A 13,406-nucleotide genomic window follows, 5' to 3' on the forward strand; every position below is an offset into this window, starting at 1 on the left:
TTTTTCACGTTTTTATATTTTCAAATATCGACAATCGAAATTTTCATTTTTAACATTTTAGGTGTGGTTATTTTAAGGGTGGTTTTTAGGGGTCTTGCCGAACGTTCTCTCTCCCTCTATAATTAGTGAGATAAAAAAAGAGAATTTTTGACGTTTATATATTTTCAAATATCGACAATCAAAATTGTCATTTTTAACATTTTAGGTGTGGATATATTAAGGGTGGTTTTTAGGGGTCTTGCCGAACTTTCTCACTCCCTCTATAATTATGATGATAAAAAAAGAGAATTTTTCACGTTTTTATATTTTCAAATATCGACAATCGAAATTTTCATTTTTAACATTTTAGGTGTGGTTATTTTAAGGGTGGTTTTTAGGGGTCTTGCCGAAGTTTCTCACTCACTCTATAATTAGTTAGCGGAAAAAAGATAATTTTTCACGTTTTTATATTTTCAAATATCGACAATCAAAATGGTCATTTCTAACATTTTAGGTGTGGTTATTTTAAGGGTGGTTTTTAGGGGTCTTGCCGAACGTTCTCACTCCCTCTATAATTAGTGAGATAAAAAAAGAGAATTTTTGACGTTTATATATTTTCAAATATCGACAATCAAAATTGTCATTTTTAACATTTTAGGTGTGGATATATTAAGGGTGGTTTTTAGGGGTCTTGTCGAACTTTCTGACTCCCTCTATAATTAGTGAGATAAAAAAAGAGAATTTTTGACGTTTTTATATTTTCAAACATCGACAATCAAAATTGTGTTTGGCAGGTTTGAATAATGGGTGATTTGTAAGGGTATTCAAGCCCTCAAAAAATAAAAATTTCGAAAACTTCTTCCGATGGAATATCATTTTTTGTCATCCTAAATAATTTAGGCAAAAAAAAATTCGGGGAAAAAAATCTTTAATTTCGTTCATATGAACGTTCGTAACTTCAAGTACATATTTAAGAAGTATTCAGTTAATATTTTTTCATTTTTTCCATATTTGATGTTTCTAGCTTAAAATTCCTGAAAATTATATAATTTAAAAATTTTTAAAGTTCCTTGATTGATTTTTTAATTGGGAGAATTGCAAATGATAACGTGGGTTTATATTTTTTTATATTGAATGTGTTTTTAAATTTCATTGACCGGGAAATGACCGGGAATTTTTTTCGTCGATTAAAACGGCCACCCGGAATGTTGTTTGAAAATTGATCTTTTTAAATGAAAATTCTATTTTTTTGGTAGAAAATTAATATTTTTGATTAAAAAATCACTTTTTTTATTGGTATAAAATTCAAATATTCTAGTTGAAAATTCATCAGTATGGTTAAAAATTAATTTCTTCAACTGAAATCTGAACTATTCCATTTTTCGTTGGAAATTGATCTTTCCTAGTTGTTGAAAATCAATATTTTAACTAACAATTTAACTATTACAGTAGAAAATTTAACGATTTTACTCAAAATCCTTGTTTTTTATTATAAAGAATTAGAATATTAACGGAATATATTATGGAATGTTAACCCCCTTGTTTAAAAATTCTTCTTTTCGGTTGCAAATTTAATTATTTCAGTTAAATATTTATCATTTTAGTTGAAAATATATATTTTTAATTGCAAATAAAATTACTTGCTTGAAAGTTAATCTCTTTTGTTAAACATTTATTTTATATTTTATTTTTCATCATTTTAATTGAAAATTTATTTCTTTAGTTAAAAAATGAGGTATTTGATTGAAAACTTGTATTTTCTTTCGATGAAAAGGAATTTTTTAACGAAAATTTAACTATTTTGTTGAAGATTTGTTTCCTTTATGGTTGAAATCTTTTTTTTTTTTTTAATTAAAATTATATATTCTAGTTGAATATTCCATAATTTTAGTTAAAAATTCATGTATTTGTTTGAACATTTGTTTTCCGAATTAAAATTTAATTATTTAAGTTTCGGTTGACGATTTATGTTTTTTAGTAACAAAAAAATTTTATTGAAAATTCAACTGTTTTCATTGAACATTCGTTTTTTAAATCTTCTGTAATATTTTTTGAAAAATTTGTTTAAACCTTTGAAATTTTTTAAAAATATTCTCTTAAAATGATTTTTCAAAATAAAAAGTTTTATTTATACATACAAATTGTAAACAAATTTTTTTTAACTTGCAGGATTTTATGAAAATTGTAGAAAAAAATTCAATTAATTTTGACAGATATTTAGAAGTTCTGAAAAAATTTCCAAAATAATTTTTAATTAAAAATCAATTTGAAACAACTTCTAGATTTTTCAAGATTTTGAAATAAAATTTGAAGCTATCAACGAATGTTTAAACTATTTAAAAAGAAAATAATTGAATTTCTAATTAAAGAAGTTTTCATTAAAAATTTTTTTCAATTTTTAAATATTTGTTGTTTATAGCTTAAAATTCCTTAAAATTATATAATTTTGAAAATTTTAAAGTTCATTCATTGATTTTTTAATTTTCTTTATTTTGAAAATTTCATGTTTAATTAAGAAAAAGATCAATTATTGATTATTTAGCAATATTTGACATAGAAAGCTTTGAATTGTTAAAATTTCGAAAACTTTTAAACATTAAACGTTAAAATTTGTATTGTTCTATTTAAAACAATGTTTATTTTGTAAGCGAAATTGTTGTTGAATATTGTGTTAAAATAATTTTTCAAAATGAAAAATCATTTTCAATTTTTCTTGAAATATTAAGAAAATCTTTTTATTCTATAGTCGACTTTCACAATTCTTAAAAAGCTTCTAAATTTTTTGTTTGAAATCTGAAAAATCTACATTTTGTTTTAAATTAGGTTGTGGGTATTTGCACCGGAATTTCGAATTTTCGATAGTCGAATTTTGTCGGTACACGCATATTACAAGGATTTTCTCAGACAAATTCAGTTAATTTTAAAAGTTCTGTAGAAGTTCTGAAAATGTTTAAAAATGATTGTACGGGGATGGGATTTGCATACAACCTTAATTTTTTAAAAATTTCAATTTTTAATGTTTCTAGCCTAAATTGACTTAATAATATAATTTTGAAATATTTTTAAGTTAATTGATTGATTCTTTAATTCAGTGTAAGTCACTGAACATTTGAATACAACATTTTTTAATTTAAAAACTTTTAAACTTTAATTTTAAAAGTTTAAAATTCAAGAGTTCCAATTTGAATTCTTTAATTTGTTGTTTATTGTTTATAACTTTAAATGTAAAAATGTTGAGAATAGAGTCCCTTAAATTAACAATTATAAGTGTTTAAGATCTAAGATTTTTGATCAAAATCATTTTTAGTTGATCAACTGTGAATATAAATTAATTAATTATTTTTCAAATTGAATTGTACTTTAAGATTTCAAAAGTAAATACAGGGTGGTCGATAAACCGGGAAATGACCAGGAATTAATTTTGTCGACCGGGATTTTTACAAATTTTTAGGGAAAAAATCCCTCCCACTTTTATATTAACCATTTTTTAAAATAATCAGTTTAATTTTGATATTTTTCAATGATGATATCATTCAGTTTAGAATGCGTAATTAGAAAACGTTTCACTTTAAAAAGTTCCATTTTAGATTTTTAAACGTAAATATCAATATAAAAATTTTAAAACGCAGTTCTAAAGTCTCAAATAATTTAAAATTAGAAACGCTTAAATTCGAAGATTTTTGCTAAAGAACATTTCTAGTTGATCAACTGTGAATATAAATAAATTAATGATTTTTTAAACTGAATTTTACTTTAAGATTTAAAAAGTAAATAATAATTGATTCGGAATCTGATCACAAGTTTATAATGTCTAGATTTTCACGTTATAAATTAAATTGTTTCAATTGGAAAGTCAGATTAGTTAAACAAATGTAAACGTCCGATTCAAACTTTATAAACTATTTTTAATTTCAAAATAATATATTTATAATTAAGGCTTTTTTAAATATCAAATATAATTTCCCTCTAATATATTTTATTTTTAAACCATGCAATTTGAATTTTTTTGATTAAGCAAAAGAACAGCTACTTAATTGTTAGAAATATCTAATTTTTTAATTTAATAAACTAATTTTCTTACAAATTTAAAGTTGGAATTGGAATTTATATAGAATAAGAATAATTCTCAAAAAAATCGAAAAAGAACAAAATTCTGAATTGCAACAGAAAATTTTTCCAAAGAAAAATTTCTAGCTGGAACAGGATATTTTTTTTACAGTGAATTTATTTTTTTACCTGAATTTTTACAAATTTTTAGATTTAAACAATTTTAATTTAAACAATTTTAAAATACTGTCAAGGCTTGAACAATTAAAAATTAAAAGCCTTTGAAGTAGAACATTTTTAATAAAAAACTTTTTTATTTTATAAATAAATTTTTTTTTTAATTTAATGGTTCTGTGCTTTAAATACTAAAAAGTGAACAAAAAACGATTTGAGAAAACGAATTTTCTACAAATAAGATGAATATTGAACTAAACTAATGAATCCTAAAAAATGAATTTTCAGCAAGAGTTCAACCTAAAATTTGATTTTTTAACCTAGAAGATTAGTTTTCTAAAAATAGAAAACTAAATTTTCAGATTAAAATTATTATTTTTCAATAAAGAAACACGAATTGTCATAAAAAAAAGTCCAATTTTAAACCAAATAGTGAAATTTTTAATCAAATGCTTCAATTTCAACCAAAAATATGAATTTTGGATAAAAAAGGTGATTTTCTTAAAAATAGTTTAATTTTTTACCAAGATGGGTAATTTTCGACCAAAAAAGGAGAATTTTTTCAGAAAATACATGGATTTTTAACTAGAAAACATCAATTTTCAATCCAAATATAAATTTTTAATCGAAAGTGGACATTTACACTGTTACTACAAAAATTAATTTCAGCAAAAACAAAATTTCCTACAAAATAGTTGCATTTTCAACAAAAGATAATTTTTTAAACAAATAGTTAAATTTTTCAGTAAGATTATATATTATTATTTAATATTATATTTCATTATATATTATATTAATAATCACCAATTATAAAATTATTATTTATTATTATTCGATTTTTAATAAACCAGATTAATTTAGATACAAACAGTTCCACAAAACTAACTTTTTAGTTAAAAATTCAACTGTTTTATAGGAAATTCGACTTTTTAACATGAAAATTCCACACATCTTTTCAAAATTAATCTGTGGTCGTACAAATTTCATCCTTTTTGGCTGAGAATGAACACTAATTTGTTGATAATTGATTATTGGTCATTTAAATTTGTTTTTTTTAATTTTAAGTGTAGAACTATTTTCTTTGTTTGAAAATGCGTCTTTTTTGGTAGAAAATGAGTCGTTAGGGTTGCATTCATCTTTATTTTTAATTAATTTTTTAACTGTAAATTTAGCTATTTCGTGTTTTAATGGAAAAATTTCTTCTTTACTTGAAAATTTAACTATTTTGTTGAAAATTAATGTATTTTTTGTTGTTGAACATGTCTCTTTTTTTTGTAAAAAATCTAAAATTAATTTTAAATGAAAATTCATCTCTTTGGTTGAAAATTGAACTATTTTGTTGAAATTTGATATTTTTCCATTGAAAATTCAACTATTTGGGTAAAAGTTGAACTACTTTGTTAACAACTTATTTTTTTGTTGAAGGTTCATCTCATTGGTTTAAAATTGAACTATTTTTTTGGAAAGTCTTTTTTTCTTTGTTTAAAATTAGTAGTTAACATTTTTTGTTTGAAATTGATATTTTTTAATTGAAATTTTTTTTTTCGTGGAAAAACTAATGTTCATGGGCTGAAATTTTAGAGAAAATTCGCCTTTCAAAATGAAAGTTCAACCATTTGGATGAACTTTTTTTTCTTTCTTGACTGAGAAATAATTTATAAATGTGAATTTAAAATCTTTTTTCCCCTTTATAAAAGATTCTATATTAAAAATGTTCCAAGATTAGAATATTGTTCTTTAAATATTAATTTTCAGAGAAAACTAAAAATTCGTCAAGAAAACATTTTTAATCTTCAGGTGAAATTATTGAATAAAAAAACGTTTGAATTTTACAATTCTATTTTAAAAAGGAAGAAAATTGTTGTATTCAAATTTTTCTGAATTTGAAGATGGACATTTTTAGTTTTTAAGGTTTTGATAAAGTTCTTTTTGTCATTTTTATGCCTTTTTATAAAATACCATAGTCATTGTGAATTATTTTTAATTCAGCAGAACTTTTTAAGTTTTTCAAATGAATTAGGCTGTGACAATCCTGAAAATATGCAACTTATATTTATAATTCTTTTATTCCTATTTTGGGGTTTCTCATCTTTTGTCATATTTTTCAGTTGAAAAAGTAGAATTTTATTCAAAATTACAACTTGCATACCAAGCACAGTTTTTAATACACTTTCCTAATCGACGAATCTTGAACCAAATGATCGAATTTTCAAACAAAAAAGATTAAACTTCAACCAGGAAGAGTTGCATTTTCAAACATAATCTTAATTTTTTAATTTGAAAAGATGAATATTTTACAAGCCAGTTTCATTTTGAAGCAAGGAAGACAAATTTTCAACTAAAAAATATGACTTTTCTAACAAATGAGGATTTTTACACCAAAGGGATTGATTTTCTGTCCAAAAGTACAAGTGTTTAATAAATCAGTTGAAATTTTGATAAAAAAAAGATTACTTTTTAATAAAATAGTTGAATTTAGATTAATTAAAAAATAAAAATATATTTTTTACAAGTAAAAATAATTAGCTTTCAATCAAACAGGATCCACTTTTAACCAAAGAAGATTACTTTTAAACAAAACAGTTAAATTTTCAACCAAATAGTAGAATTTTTAACCAAGAGATGAATTTTTAATTCAAAAAGTATCAATATTTGACAAAAAAATTGACTTTTAACAAAATAGTTGAATTCAGATTAATTCTGAAAAAGAAATATAATACTTTTTTTGTTTGTTTTGTTTTTGATAAAAAGAACTAACTTTCAATCGAAATAGATTTTTTGAACCAAGAGGTTCATTTTAAACAAAAAAAAAGGTGACTTTTTAAAAAAAGTATAAATTTTCGAACAAAAACGATGACTTTTTCAAAAAAATCGTTGATTTTCACAAACAGTATGTTTGTGTAAGTAAAAGAGATTATTTATTAAACAAAAATACAATAATAAACTTTTCAAAAAAAAAAGAATTTTCTTCCAAACAATATAATTTTTCGTACAAAAACTTAACAAAAGACTTTAATTTTCAATAAAATAGTTGAATTTTTAACTAAATAGTAGAATTTGTAACCAAAAAGTAGAATTTTGAACCAAAAACATTATTCATTAAAAACACCATTCCTTTTTTGAAAGTTGAACGAATTTTTTTAAATTTCATTTTTTTTCGTTGAAGATTCATAATTTTCGTTGAATGTTCGTTTTTTTTTTGTTAAAAAATTTAATTAACATTTCGTTTTGTTGTAAACAAGTTTTTTAAACTACAAATTCAAATATTTTGTTAAAAAAGTTAACTGGGTAATTGTAAATTAACTTTTTTTTTGTTACTTCATGTTTTTGTTTTTAAAATTAAATTGTTTGATAGAGAATTAAGCTTTTTGGCTTGAAAATTCAACAAATTGGTATAAAATTAGACTGTTTTGTAGAAAATTCGTTTTTGTTTTTATTAAAAATTCATTCTCAATAAAAATGTATCTACTCCATTTTTGGTTAAAAAATCAACATTTTGGTTAAAAAATTATGTTATTTTGTTGAAAATGGGTCGTTTTTTTGGTATAAAATCAACTTTTTTTTGTCAAAATCTATTTATGTTGAAAATATATACTGTTTGGTCAAATATAACTATTTTTTTTTATTTTTTATTAAAGTTTGGTAGTGGAAATATCAACTATAAAATTTGTTGATTAACATTCATCCGTTTTGTTGAGAATTGAACAATTTGCTTAACATTATTTTTCATTCTTGACTGAACATTTTTTCTAGGTAGAAAATTCACTTTTTGGTAGAAGTTTCATCTCTTTTTGGTTAAAAATGCAACTCCTTAATTGAAGATCTATCTATTTTAGTTAAGGATTAAACTGTTTTGTTGAAAATAAAAAATTTGTTATGAAATTCAACTTTTTTGCAGAAAATTCGTTTTTATCGTTATTTTTTTAATTGAAAATTAATGTTTCTCAGTAGAAATTCATCTATCTAATTTTTTGGTTAAAAATTGAAATTTTATGGTTTAAAAATGCAGACTATTCATCTTTTTTATTTGAAAAATTAACTATTTGATAACGTGGAGTTCGTTCAATTTATTTTAATTAATAGAAAATTGCATTTTTTCTTTAACTTTTCGGTTGAAAATGCAACTCTGTTTTTGAAAGTTTTTTTTTTTTTTATCTTAAAGTTTACCTGCTTTAGCAGAAATTTTATCTTTTTTTTTTTAATGCAACTGTCTGGTTAGAAATTAAGCTATTATACTATTTCGTGGAAAATTTACTTTTTGTTTAAAATTTATATTTTGGTGTTGAAAAATGAACTGAAATATTTTCTGGATTTTGTTGTTCAAAATTCATCCTTTGTTGTTGAAAAAATTCATCTTTTTGGATTCAAAATTCAATTTTCTTTGTAGAAACTTATTTTTTTGTTACAAACATTCAATTTTTGATGTTACTGAGTTAACTGGAATCTTTTTTGTATGAAAACTCAACTTTTTTGTTAATAAAAAATTGTGCTTTAAGATAAATTTCACATTTTTTTATAATAATGCAACTATTTGCTAGAGAATTCAACAACTTTGTTAAAAAGTCATCCTTTTTGGTTAAAAATTTGTGTTTTTGGATTGAAAGTTCAATTTTTTTGGTAGAAAATTATATCTTGTTAAAAAATTCATAGTTTGATTGTGAAAACTCGGCTAAAATTTTTTTCTACAGAAAATTCAACTATTTTTTTTATTCAAAACTTCATCTGTTATAGAAGAAATTTCATTTTTTGTATGAAAGTGCAACTTTTTGGTTAAAAATCGTTCTAATTTGCTTGATAATTAAACTCATTTGTTTAAAACATTTGGTTGAATCGCTTTCTTGAGAAATCACTTTTTTTGTTAAATATTTATATTTTAAGTTGATAATTTATGTCTTTGGTTAAAAGTTTAATTATCTTCTTATAAATTAATCTTTTTTAATTAAAAATTCAACTACTTGGGTCAAAGTTAAACTGCATTGTGAAGTTTTTTGTTATTAGAGGCTTATTCCTGATTGTTAATTTAACTGTTTAGTGGAAAATAATTCTTTTTTTGTTTTGTTTAGAATTCATTTTTTAACAAAAAATGGAACTTTTCCATTTTTTAAGATTGATATTTTTAGTTAAAAATTCGCGTTTTTTTGTTTGTAAAAAATGATTTTTTAGTTTGAAATTTCATTTTTTCGTGCGTAAAAATGCATCAGTTTTTTTTCTTTGTTGTATAAATTTCATTCTTTGATTATTAAAATATAAACTATGACATTTTTTCGTTGGAAATTTGTGTTGTTGGGTTGAATATTCAACTATTATGTTAAAAATGCAATTATTTGGTTGAAAATTCCGGTATTTTGTTAAAGAGTTATCTTTTAACGTAGAAAAAACTTTTTTTTTTTAAATTAAATTATATTCTCGGTTATATAACCGAGAATATGACAGAATTTCAGAGAATTTAAAATAATTAAAGAAAATTTAAGAATTTATAATTTTCTCAATATTTTTATTCTTCAGGTTATATCAACGTTATAGATCATTTTATAATAGGAATAAAACAGTGTTGTATATACAAATTTAAAATTTTCAAATGTATTCATTTATTTCAAAAAAAACTCTTTAATAAAATACTGGAATTTTTAACAAAATAGTTGAATATTCAACTCAAAAATAAAAATTTCCGGCGAAAAATTGTCATCGTTGATATGTTAATCAAAAAAGAATTAAATTTATACAACAGCAACAAAAAAAGTATTTTAAAACCAAAAAGACAAATTAGTTTCTGCAAACAACAAAAAACGCGAATTTTCTAACTAAAAAACATCAATCTGAAAAAAATGGAAAAGTTACATTTTCTGTTAAAAAATGAATTCTAAAAAAAAAAATATTTTCCACTAAATAGTAAAATTTTCAAGCAGACATAAGCCTTCAATAAAAAAAATTCACAATGTAGTTTAACTTTGACCAAAGTAGTTTAATTTTAAATTAAAAAGATTAATTTTCAACAAAATAATTAAACTTTCAACCATCGAGATAAAATTTTAAACTTAAAATAATAATTTTGAACCAAAAAGTTGCATTTCCATACAAAAAATGAAATTTCTTCTATAACAGATGAAGTTTTAAATCAAAAAAATAGCTGAATTTTTAGTTAAAAACGATTTTGTCGAGTTTTCACAATCAAGCTATGAAAAATTGAGAAAAATTGAATTTTCAATTCAAAGAGACGAATTTTTAACCAATAAGGATGACTTTTTAACAAAATCGTGGAATTCTTTAGCAAATAGTTGCATTTTATCAAAAAATATTAAATTTATCTTGAAGTAGACGAATTTTTTATTACAAAAAAAGTTGAGTTTTCATACAAAAAAGATTCCAGTTAACTCTGAAACATCAAGAATTGAATTTTTCTAACAAAAAAATAAGGTTCTACGAAAAAAATTGAATTTTCAATCCAAAAAGATGAATTTGTTTAACCAAAAAGGATGATTTTTTAACAAAACACCACTTAAACAGTGGTACATTCATCCAGAAAATGTTTCAGTTCATTTTGCAACACCAAAATATAAACTTAAAGAAAAAGTAAATTTTCTACGAAATAGTTAAATTTTCAAAAAAAAAATATATAATAGCTTAATTTCTAACCAAACAGTTGCATTTTTAATAAAACAATAATTAATTTCTGCTAAAGCAGGTAAGCTTAAAAATAAAAAAGACAAACTTAGAAAAAAGAGTAGAATTTTCAACCGAAATTTAACGAAAAAATTTAATTTTCTATTAAGGGCATGTGACACAGCTAAATACCTATATTACCGACCTCACTTTTTCGGTTCACTCAATGTTTTTTTGAACCTAAGAACTTTTTTTGTAAATAAGATATCGAGCTGAAACTTTGGAAGATTTATTAGAGTACAATAAAGAACGTTTAGGTACTGCATTTGGTAGGAACTTCACTGAAAATTATTTTATCTTTTTTCTGAACCTCAACATTTTTTAAACGTTCGAACTTTTTTTATACATAAAATATCGGTCTCAAACTTTGAGAAATGCAAGAGCCGAAAGAAAACTACGTTTAAGTACAAAACTTAATAATAAAAGATGTAAAAAAATATATTTCAACAATCAATTCTAACGGCATCAGCCGGTAACGTTGTACACGAAAATACGAAACCTGGCGGCCACTAGGCAAGGCTCTAGAGGTTTCTTATTTTCGTGTACAACGTTACCGGCTGATGCCGTTGGAATTGATTGTTAAAATATATTTTTTTACATCTTTTATTATTAAGCTTTGTACTTAAACGTAGTTTTCTTTCGGCTCTGGCATTTCTCAAAGTTTGAGACCGATAATTTATGTATAAAGAAAGTTAGAACGTTCAGAAAAAAGATGAAATAATTCTCAGTGAAGTTCCTACCAAAATGCAGTACCTAAACGTACTTTATTGTACTCTAATACATTTCCCAAAGTTTCAGCTCGACATTTTATTTACAAAAAAAGTTCTTAGGTTCAAAAAAAAATTCGGTGTACTGAAAAACTGTGGTCGGTAATATAGGAATTTAGCTGTGTCACATGCCCTTAAAATAAATTCTGAGATTCTTATAAATTCCCAGAGAATTTATTTCTCGGTTATATTCTCGGTAATATTCTCATTCTCTTTACCGTTCTCAAAGTAATATAACCGGCTCAGAAGTCCATTTTAGCAATGTGCCGTTTCAGAAATTTATACTTTTTAAAACTTTCTTCTGAAAGTTTCAATGAAAAGTTTCAAATTCAGTGAAACTTTTGAAACTTTAGCATTTTTAGCTATATTTATAATAATTATCGATGGAAAATGCCTTATTTACATTTAAAATAAGTTTTTTAAATTATAAGAACTGCACTTTATTTTTTTTTTAATTTCAAAACTGTTTTAATATCAAATAAACTGAGTCATAAAATAGAGGCAGAACTAACATAACCTAACATACAGATACCTGAGATAACAATAAAAGCGCAAAAATTTGAAATGTTGATCATGAGTGATAATAATTCAATTCAATACATTTTATAAATTTCGTAGGTGGAACTTATTTATATTTTATACATAATTTTATTTTTATTTTCTAACTGCAGTTTCTTGCTGTTAATAAACTAAGCTAAATTAAAAATGGGAAAAAATAAGTGGGAATTGAATTTATTCTTATTATTCAATTCAAGCAATATATATATATATATTCATGTGAATTATTTACATTTAAAAATAAATAATTCAATTTTTTGAGATCAAGAAACTTATTATTTGGCTTCTAATTGTCTGCAATGTCCTATGTCCATTTTTTACTTAAATATGTAAAATATCAATGTATTTACGCACTATATGTAACCGAACAATTAAATAAAATTTATATCTGTTAGCAATCCTAAAAAAATTCTCTAAAGTGCCAACATAACTTCGGAAGTTGAATTTCTATAAATTTCATAAGTTTCGTTTAAATTTCATTGATCATAAATTTCCCATTTTGAAAGTTTCAAAGTGAAAGTTTCAAAATGAAACTTTCAACGGCACATTGCTGCTCTATTTGTGGATGACCCCAAAACAAACAGAAACTATAGTTACCAGGCCGATCAGCAGCAACAACAGCAGCAGCAACACTCGCCGAGATCGAGTTTGCCTTATCACAGCGAATCGCCGCCTATCAGGCTACCACCGGAGCCACATCCTTATCATAGAGGCTCTTTGGCTGATAACACGACGACAAATCAGGCATACCGTCAGAGTCAGATTGATAGCAGCAATCAGCAAGGTCAGTTTCGTCAGGAGAGCTCACAATCCTACAAGTATGCCGAACCTACGAGAAATTCCAACTCTAGTTATCATGGTGATCCCCAACCGAGGAATTCCCCTGGATATGGCGGCCCCTCTAATCGAACCGGGGAAGCCCCCATCTGTAGGAATTCCCAATGCTACTCGCCAATTAGAGGCTCGATGCCTCAAAATGAAAGGAATTATCACTCTCAGGTAAATATCATTCAAGTTCAAATTTTAGCGCCTAAAATTCGAATTTTGTTAGTTGACATCGTTCGTAGCGCCTCTTGCGGAAAAGTGTTGAAATACAAATTTTCCTAATGCTATTATTTCTTATTAAGGGCATGCGACACAGTGGAATTCCTACATTACCAACCTCTTTTTTCTATTGAACAAAATTTTTTTTTGAACCATAGAACTTTTTTTGTAAATCAA

General features: G+C 23.9%; 1 protein-coding gene across 2 annotated transcripts in view; it reads left to right on the forward strand.

The window, feature by feature from the left end:
* LOC117167907 (LIM domain-containing protein jub) overlaps positions 1–13,406 on the forward strand; it is a 68,849-nt gene that overhangs the window by 3,388 nt on the left and 52,055 nt on the right. The window contains exon 2 of one of the 2 annotated variants that reach the window (XM_033353148.1): positions 12,770–13,184. In XM_033353148.1, the coding sequence (XP_033209039.1) occupies positions 12,770–13,184 (415 nt within the window). The remainder of the gene's footprint in view (positions 1–12,769; positions 13,185–13,406) is intronic. The other variant, XM_033353149.1, reaches the window with a different exon arrangement.

This window comes from Belonocnema kinseyi, chromosome 2, assembly GCF_010883055.1.
Source record: "Belonocnema kinseyi isolate 2016_QV_RU_SX_M_011 chromosome 2, B_treatae_v1, whole genome shotgun sequence".
Lineage (NCBI taxonomy): Eukaryota > Metazoa > Arthropoda > Insecta > Hymenoptera > Cynipidae > Belonocnema > Belonocnema kinseyi.